The sequence below is a fragment of the Lepidochelys olivacea genome (genome assembly GCF_965140295.1).
Source record: "Lepidochelys olivacea isolate rLepOli2 genome assembly, chromosome: 20".
NCBI classification, from domain to species: Eukaryota; Metazoa; Chordata; order Testudines; family Cheloniidae; genus Lepidochelys; species Lepidochelys olivacea.
Window position 1 is genome coordinate 21463196 of NC_140430.1, and position 8146 is coordinate 21471341.

An 8146-nucleotide genomic window follows, 5' to 3' on the forward strand; every position below is an offset into this window, starting at 1 on the left:
GGTTGGGGGGCTCTATCCCGGGCGCAGGGAGTCTGAAAATCGTTGGGGGTCACAGTGGAGAATCAGCTGAACGTGAGCTCCCCATGCGACGCTGGGGTCAAAAGGGCTAATGAGATCCTGGGGTGCACGACCAGCGAAATCTCGGGTAGGAGCCGAGCGGCTATTTTCCCTCTGGATTTGGCACTGATGCCACCGCTGCTGGAATCCTGTGCCCAGTTCTGGGGCCATGACTCCAGAAGGAGGCTGTGTGACGAAGTGGAACTGTTCTTAATGTTTCCTCTGAATAGTGTGGGGGTGCCTCAGTTTCCCCTAGGCAGTTCTTAAGTATCTTGGGGGTGGGGTAAGGGTGTATGATCATTGCAGAGCCCTAGAGGGCCTGTGTGTGCAGGAGTCTGGACACAGAGAATGGCCGACACCCTGTTTCCTGGCAACTGATGGCCTGGGCCCTTTCCCCCCTGCAAGGTGAGAGCTGAAGGGTTGGAGAACAAAGGAATCCGGTGACCTCCTGGCCTGGGAAAGGAACAAAGCCCAGAGGAGGAGGGGCTGGAGGGGGTTTTCAGTTTGGGGCTGGCTGGGACATGGAGTGAAGTGCAGACATGGTTGTCTGGCTCACTGTCCCCCAAAATGGACCCAGCTGAGGGGTCCCGTTCTCTGCACCTGCAAGCTTTGTGTTAGACCATGTTCCTGTCGTCTAATAAACCTTCTGTTTTCCTGGCTGGCTGAGAGTCCCGTCTGACTGCGAAGTTGGGGGGCAGGACCCTCGGGCTTCCCCAGGACCCCGCCTGAGCGGACTCGCTGTGGGAAGCGCACGGAGGGGCAGAGGATGCTGAATGCTCCGAGGTCAGACCCAGGAAGGTGGAAGCTGGGTGAGCTGTGTCCCCTGAAGACAGGCTGCTCACGGAAAGGCGACTGCCCCAGAGTCCTGACCGGCTTCATGGGGAGCAGTTCCAGAGCATCGCCCAGGGACTCCGTGACAGGCTGATACATCGGCGGGCTCAGAGAAGAGCGGCGAGAAGGATTGTAGGGTTAGAAACCCTGGCCTGGAGGGACAGACTCCACGTGCTCCTCTCGATTTAATGGCGTGCAGAGTCGGTGCAGGGGGGAGCCGGTCCCAGGCTGGCAGTACCTACGTGGGGGCCAGAGATTTAATAACCGGCTCCTCAGTCCAGCAGACGTCGGTCGAGCAAGATCCAGCGGCTGGAAGTTGAGCCCAGAGAAATTCAGCCGGAAGTCCAGGGAACGCTGTGAGCGGCGAAGGGAAGCCGCCGGGGCTCGGGGTCCCGGCAGGTCGGGGCGCGTGCCGGGGGGCGCGGGCTCAGACAGGGGCGACCCTGCGACGGCAGCACCGGCAGGTCAGGCAGCTCAGGGCCCGCACGCTGAGGCGGAAGAGCGCGCCGTAGTCGAAGAGCAGGCTGTGGTAGGTGCGCACGGAGAGCTCCCCCGAGGGGTCGACGGACTTCAGCGCCGTCAGCGGCGTGTACAGCGGGTTGGTCAGTGTGTGGAACGGGGGGCGAGCCGCGCCGATCACCTGCACCACGGCCTGCCGGGAGAGGGGGGTCAGCACCCCGTCCGTCCGTCCTGCATGGCTCGCCCGCCCCGTCCATCCGTCCCTCCGTCCTGCACGGCTCGCCCGCCCCGTCCGTCCATCCGTCCGTCCTGCACGGCTCGCCCGCCCCGTCCGTCCGTCCCTCCGTCCTGCACGGCTCGCCCGCCCCGTCCATCCGTCCCTCCGTCCTGCACGGCTCGCCTGCCCCGTCCGTCCATCCGTCCGTCCTGCACGGCTCGCCCGCCCCGTCCGTCCGTCCGTCCTGCACGGCTCGCCCGCCCCGTCCGTCCGTCCGTCCTGCACGGCTCGCCCGCCCCGTCCGTCCATCCGTCCTCACAGCTCGCCCGCCCCGTCCGTCCGTCCTGCACGGCTCGCCCGCCCCGTCCGTCCGTCCGTCCTCACAGCTCGCCCGCCCTGTCCATCCATCCCTCCGTCCTCACAGCTCGCCCGCCCCGTCCGTCCATCCGTCCTGCACAGCTCGCCCGCCCCGTCCGTCCATCCGTCGGTCCGCATGGCTTGCCCGCCCCGTCCGTCCATCCGTCCTCACAGCTCGCCCGCCCCGTCCGTCCGTCCTGCACGGCTCGCCCGCCCCGTCCGTCCGTCCGTCCTCACAGCTCGCCCGCCCCGTCCGTCCATCCGTCCTGCACAGCTCGCCCGCCCCGTCCGTCCATCCATCGGTCCGCATGGCTTGCCCGCCCCGTCCGTCCATCCGTCCTGCACGGCTCGCCTGCCCCGTCCATCCGTTCCTCCGTCCTGCACGGCTCGCCTGCCCCGTCCGTCCGTCCTGCACGGCTCGCCTGCCCCGTCCGTCTCTCCGTCCGTCTGCATGGCTCGCCTGCCCCCTCTGTCTGTCCTGACGGCTCGCTCACCTCGTCCGTCTGTCAGTTCGTCCGCACGGCTTGCCTGCCCCGTCCGCCCCTGCCCACCCACACCCCAGATGTCCCACCCTCGCGTGCCCCCAGTGGCTGGAAGCGGTATTGCAATAGTCGTGCCTCACTTTCCCCTGTGTCTTCTCCAGCTCATTCAGGCTGTAGGAGCTTCGGGGCCCTGCGGCCAGGCCACGGCAGAGCCCGGAGCCCGGCACTGAGCCCGCGACCGACTCTCCCACCCGCCTGGCTCAGTTGCCCACCCGGCCGCTGCAGGCAGCCCCCCAGCTGCCCCGAGCTGTCCCCGCCCTGAGCCCAGCTACTGGGCTTCCCCGCCCCCACCCAGGGACCAGCACGAGCCCCCCCCCCACCCAGGCCATCCAGCCCCTTGCTCCCCACAGTGGGACGACCCCCTTCAAACCCACCCCTCAACAGCCCCCACCACTGGCACCAGCCTGAGGCCGCTGGTTAACCCTTTCCAGCCCAGGCCCATGCACTGCCCCATCCGCCTGCTCCCCACTCACACCCCATTTCTGTCTGCCCTCCTCGTACGTCCCTTCCAGCCATCCCCCACTCGTACTCCTTGCCCTGCGTCGCTCTGTCCCCCCGGCACCCATCTGTGACGAAGTGGGACTGTTCTTAATGTTTCCTCTAAATAGTGTGGGGGGGCCTCAGTTTCCCCATGGCAGTTCTTAAGTATCTAGGTGGTGGGATAAGGGTGTATGGTCGTTGCAGAGCCCTAGAGGGCAGGTGTGGGCAGGGGTCTGGACACAGAGAATGGCCGACACCCTGTTTCCTGGCCACTGATGGCCTGGGCCCTTCCCCCTGCAAGGTGAGAGCTAAAGGGTTGGAGAACAAAGGAATCCAGTGACTTCCTGGCCCAGGAAAGGGACAAAGCCCAGAGGAGGAGGAGGGGCTGGAGGGAGTTTCAGTTTGGGGCTGGTTGGGGACGTGGAGTAAAGTGCAGACATGGTTGTCTGGCTCACTGCCCCCCCCAGAATGGACCCGGCTGAGGGGTCCTGTTCTCTGCACCTGCAAGCTCTGTGTTAGACCATGTCCCTGTCGTCTAATAAACCTTCTGTTTTACTGGCTGGCTGAGAGTCCCGTCTGACTGCGGAGTTGGGGGGCAGGACCCTCTGGCTTCCCCAGGACCCCACCTGGGCGGACTCGCTGGGGGAAGCGCACGGAGGGGCAGAGGAGGCTGAATGCTCCGAGGTCAGACCCAGGAAGGGGGAAGCCGGGTGAGCTGTGTGTCCTGCAGACAGGCTGCTCCCAGAGTCCTTCCTGGCTGCATGGGGAGCAGCTCCAGAGCATCGCCCAGGGACTCCGTGACACCATCCGTTGGTCTGTCCCCCCAGTACCCATCCGTTGGTCTGTCCAGGAGAGTCCCACCTCCCCAGCACTCGGTACTTCAGCTGATTCTCTAGGCTGGGTGAGGCCCAGCAGTGGGAGGCTGGGGCTGGGCGTGGCAGACACTGGCGGGGGGCTCGGTGTGCCAGACATTGGGGGGGTCAGACACTGGGGGGACGGGGCGTGGCAGCCCCTGCTCCTGGCAGTGGGTGTGGGGCTGGCCAGGGAGCCTGGGCAGCCACGGGAGACCAGCCCCAGGCAGGGAGTTCCCCAGGTCCGTGGGGCCTGCTGTGGGGAGGGAGCCGCAGGCCGGGGGAGGTGAGCCCACCTTGGCCACGTCCTCAGGGCTCTGGCCCATGGCGGAGAAGATCTCGCGGGAGGCCGGCAGGTACACCTCCTGGAAGTAGCGCAGCGTGGCCGGGTCGGTGCCGGGGAACTCGGAGCGGGACACGTCCTCCATCAGCTTCAGCTCGAAGTCCGTGTTCACCGGGCCCGGCTCCACCAGGGACACGCTGCGGGAAGCCGAGCCTCAGGGGCTGCGGGCGCTCGGCTCTGGAGCGGGGGGCCGGGGGGGGCTCCGGAGCGGGGGGCTCGGGGGGCTCCGGAGTGGGGGGCTGAGGGCGCTCGGCTCCGGAGCGGGGGGCCGGGGGGGGCTCCGGAGCGGGGGGCTCGGGGGGCTCCGGAGCGGGGGGCTCGGGGGGCTCCGGAGTGGGGGGCTGCGGGCGCTCGGCTCCGGAGCGGGGGGCCGGGGGGGGCTCCGGAGCGGGGGGCTCGGGGGGCTCCGGAGTGGGGGGCTGAGGGCGCTCGGCTCCGGAGCGGGGGGCTCGGGGGGCTCCGGAGCGGGGGGCTCGGGGGGCTCCGGAGTGGGGGGCTGCGGGCGCTCGGCTCCGGAGTGGGGGGCCGGGGGGGGCTCCGGAGCGGGGGGCTCGGGGGGCTCCGGAGTGGGGGGCTGCGGGCGCTCGGCTCCGGAGCGGGGGGCCGGGGGGCTCCGGAGCTGGGGGCTGGGGCAGGATCCAGAGCGGGGGGCTCCGTGTACGTGGGCAGCCTGAGCCCCGCACCGAGCCCCCGAGGCGCATGGCAGCAGCAGGCCTGGCCCGGGGCTGGGCCCTGAGCCCTGTGCTCTGGCCTGGCCTGGGGAGCAACTGAGGGCCCCCGGCCCGACCCTGGGCACCCACCCCCCCGGGGCCCCCCCGGGCCCCCGCCCACGGGCCCCCCCGGCACTCACAAGACGTGGAACTGGAGCAGCTGCACGGCCAGGCTCTCGCAGAAACCCTCCATGGCGAACTTGGAGGCGGCGTAGACGTCGTTGAACACGATGCCTGGGGAGAGGGGGGTGAACTTGGGGGGGCAGTGTGCCTGGGGGGGCCATTGGGGTCCATTAACCCACTTGCCCCCCCCCACCTCCCCCTGCATCCCCCCCACGGCCCCCTGACCCCCCGCCCCCTGCATCCCCCCCACGGCCCCCCGCCCCCTCCCCGACACCCCCTCGCCGAACCCCCCCGTGCCCGGCCCCCCGGGTGCTGCTGCCCCTCACCTTGCAGCCCCATGACACTGCTCATGACCACGATGTGGCCACTCCGGCGCAGCTTCATGCCGGGCAGCACGGCCTGCACCATGCGCACGGCGCCGAAGAAGTTGGTCTCGAAGACGCGTTTCATCTCCGTGATGCTGATGCTCTCGATGGGCCCGATGAGCCCCACGCCCGCGTTGTTCACTGCGGGGGAGACGCTCAGAGCCCCCGGCCCCCCCAGCCCCACATGGGCAGAGAGAGCCCTGCTGAGCCCACGGCAACGCCGCCCCCCGGCTGTGCCCCAGCTCCCCACAGCCCAGCGCCCCGCTGTCCCCCAGCTCCCCACAGCCCAGCCCCCCGCTGTCCCCCCTCCCCACAGCCCAGCCCCCCGCTGTCCCCCCAGGTCCCCCCCAGCCCAGTGCCCTCTACTGCCCCCTGCTTCCCACAGCCCAGCCCCCCGCTGTCCCCCCAGCTCCCCGGAGCACAGCCCCCTACTGCTCCCCCAGCTCCCCCCAGCCCAGCGCCCCCCGCTGTCCCCCCTCCCCACAGCACAGCCCCCCACTGTCCCCCCCCATGGCACAGCCTCCCTGCTGCCCCCCCAGCTCCCCCTGCCCAGCTCCCACATCCACCCACATACCGTCCCCCCCGCCCCCTGCAGCCCAGCGCCCCCTGCTGCCCCCCGGCGGCACCTCACCCAGCACGTCCACCCGGCGCTCGGGGATGCCGCCCAGGCACTGGGCCACCGAGGCCTCGCTGCAGACGTCCAGGTGCCGGATGCTGAGGGTCCTGCCCAGGGCCGCGCCCGCCGTCTGCTCCAGCTTCTCCCTCTTCTGCAGGTCCCGCATGGTGGCGATGACTGGAGGGCGCAGCGGGTCTGAGGGGAGGGGGCGACACAGGGCCCAGCCAGGCCCCTGGGCTCCTCCTGCCCCCTGCCCCCCCAGCCTGGCACGGCCCCTGCCCTGCCCCCCCAGCCTGCCACTCCCCCAGCCCTGCCCCCCCAACCTGGCACGGCCCCCCCTTCCCTGCCCCCCCTTCCCTGCCCCCCCAGCCTGGCACAGCCCCCCACCCTGCCCTCCCAGCCTGGCATGGCCCCTCCTTCTGCCCTGCTACACCAGCCTGGCACAGCCCCCCACCCTGCCCCCCAGCCTGGCACAGCCCCCCTTCCCTGCCCCCCCAGCCTGGCACAGCCCCCCTTCCCTGCCCCCCCAGCCTGGCACCCCCCACCCTGCTCCCCCGCCTGGCATGGCCCCTCCTCCTGCCCTGCCACCCCAGCCTGGAACTCCCCCCACCCTGCCACCCCAGCCTGGCACAGCCCCCCCTTTCCTGCCCCCCCAGCCTGGCATCCCTTACCCTGCCCCCCCAGCCTGGCATGGCCCCTCCTCCTGCCACCCCAGCCTGGAACAGACCCCCCCGCTCTGCCCCCCAGCCGGGCACCAGATGGGGGAAGGGCTGGCCCAGAGCGGCGGGGTCAAGGGGCCAAGCCAGGATTCTCGATCCCTAAGAGGCTTTGGGCCTAATCCCCACGTTGCTGAGCCCTGGCATGTCTGTGGGGGTGGGCGCAGGGGGGCCTGCCCCATGCACCTGACTCTGCCCAGCCCCATTGCCCGGCACGGGGGCACAGGAACAGGGGGGCAGCCCTGGAGCAGAGGCAGCTGCCTCCACCCAGCTGGCATTTGCTGGGGCCAGGACCCGTGTTAGCGAGTGGGGCGGGGCTGGGGGGTGTTCGGGCTGCCGGGGGGGGGGGGGGGGAGAGGGGTCACGCCCTGGCTGGGGCTGGCAGCTCAGCTGCACGGGGTCGGGGGGGAGGTGTTATGCAAGTGCCCTCCCGGCGGCCCCGCAATCTGCTCACCGGGATAATCCCCGGGGGATGGTGCCAGGGAGGGGATGGGGCAGGGTTGGGCTGGAGGGGGGCACCGGGTGGGGGTGGGGCGCTGGCTGGGGGGCACCAGGCCACCCCCGCAGCTGGGCCTCACTGCAGCCCCCAATGCAAGGCCGTGCTGGGAGCCCGGGCGATGCTGGGCACAGAGGCTGCTGCTGGCCCCCCAGGGCTGGAAAAGCCCCCCCAGACTCTCCCTGCAGGGATCCCGAGTGCGGCGGGGGGGGGCAGCTGGAGCAGCGAATGGGCCAGCAAGGCCTGGCAGCCCCTGGGCACTGCACCCCCCACGCACCCCATTCTGCAGCCCTGGCCCCTGCGGCTCCCCACAGCCCCCCCGCGCCTCGCAGCCCCTCACCCTGGAAGCGCTGCCCAGGGTCCTGTGCCAGCTGCACGGCCAGGCGGAGCCCGATGCCCGAGGAGCAGCCCGTGATGAGCACCGTCCTCGGCCCCGCGCTGCCCATGGCTGCACCGCCCGGCACCCAAAGGCTCTTATGGGATCAGACCCGGCGTCACGTGGGGCCAGGGATCAGCCAGTCCCCTGGGAGCCCTGAGCCAGGCGGGGCAGGGACGGGCGGGCTGAGGCCTGGCCCCCTCTCCCCTGCCCCTGGACCCCCAGCCCCTGCCCCCCCCGGCTCCCATACCCCTGCCCCAGCCCCCTCACCCCTTCCCCTGGCCCCCTCACCCCTCCTCTGGCCCCCCGGCCCCCCAGCCCCTCGCACCCCTCCCCATCCCAGTTCCCGGCCATGACTTTTGAGCCCCTCCACTGTGCTCCCTGCCCCCCCCCAGTCCCCCGTGGGGCAGCCAAGGGCCATGAGCACCCAGAGAAGGGGGGAGCCAGGTCTCCTGAGCCTGGTTCCATGGCAACGTGTGTGGGGCTGAGATGCTGCCCCCACCGCACCCCCCCGGCTCACATGCTGCCCACTAGAGTGAGTGAGGACACCAGCTCCCCCCGTCATGTGCTGCCCCCCCCCCAGCTCAGCCCTGGCGTTGAACATCCA

At 70.6% G+C, this 8146-nt stretch overlaps 1 protein-coding gene across 1 annotated transcript; it reads right to left on the bottom strand.

The window, feature by feature from the left end:
- Positions 1-725: 725 nt before the first annotated feature.
- On the bottom strand, positions 726-7609 carry RDH8 (retinol dehydrogenase 8; the record flags this gene model as incomplete). Its single annotated transcript, XM_084610441.1, has 6 exons — positions 726-1540; positions 4091-4274; positions 4988-5081; positions 5297-5476; positions 5967-6128; positions 7504-7609. The coding sequence occupies 6 exons, from the start codon at positions 7607-7609 to the stop codon at positions 1316-1318; spliced, it is 951 nt and encodes a 316-aa protein (XP_084466567.1). The 3' UTR covers positions 726-1315.
- Between the last annotated feature and the right edge of the window lie 537 nt (positions 7610-8146).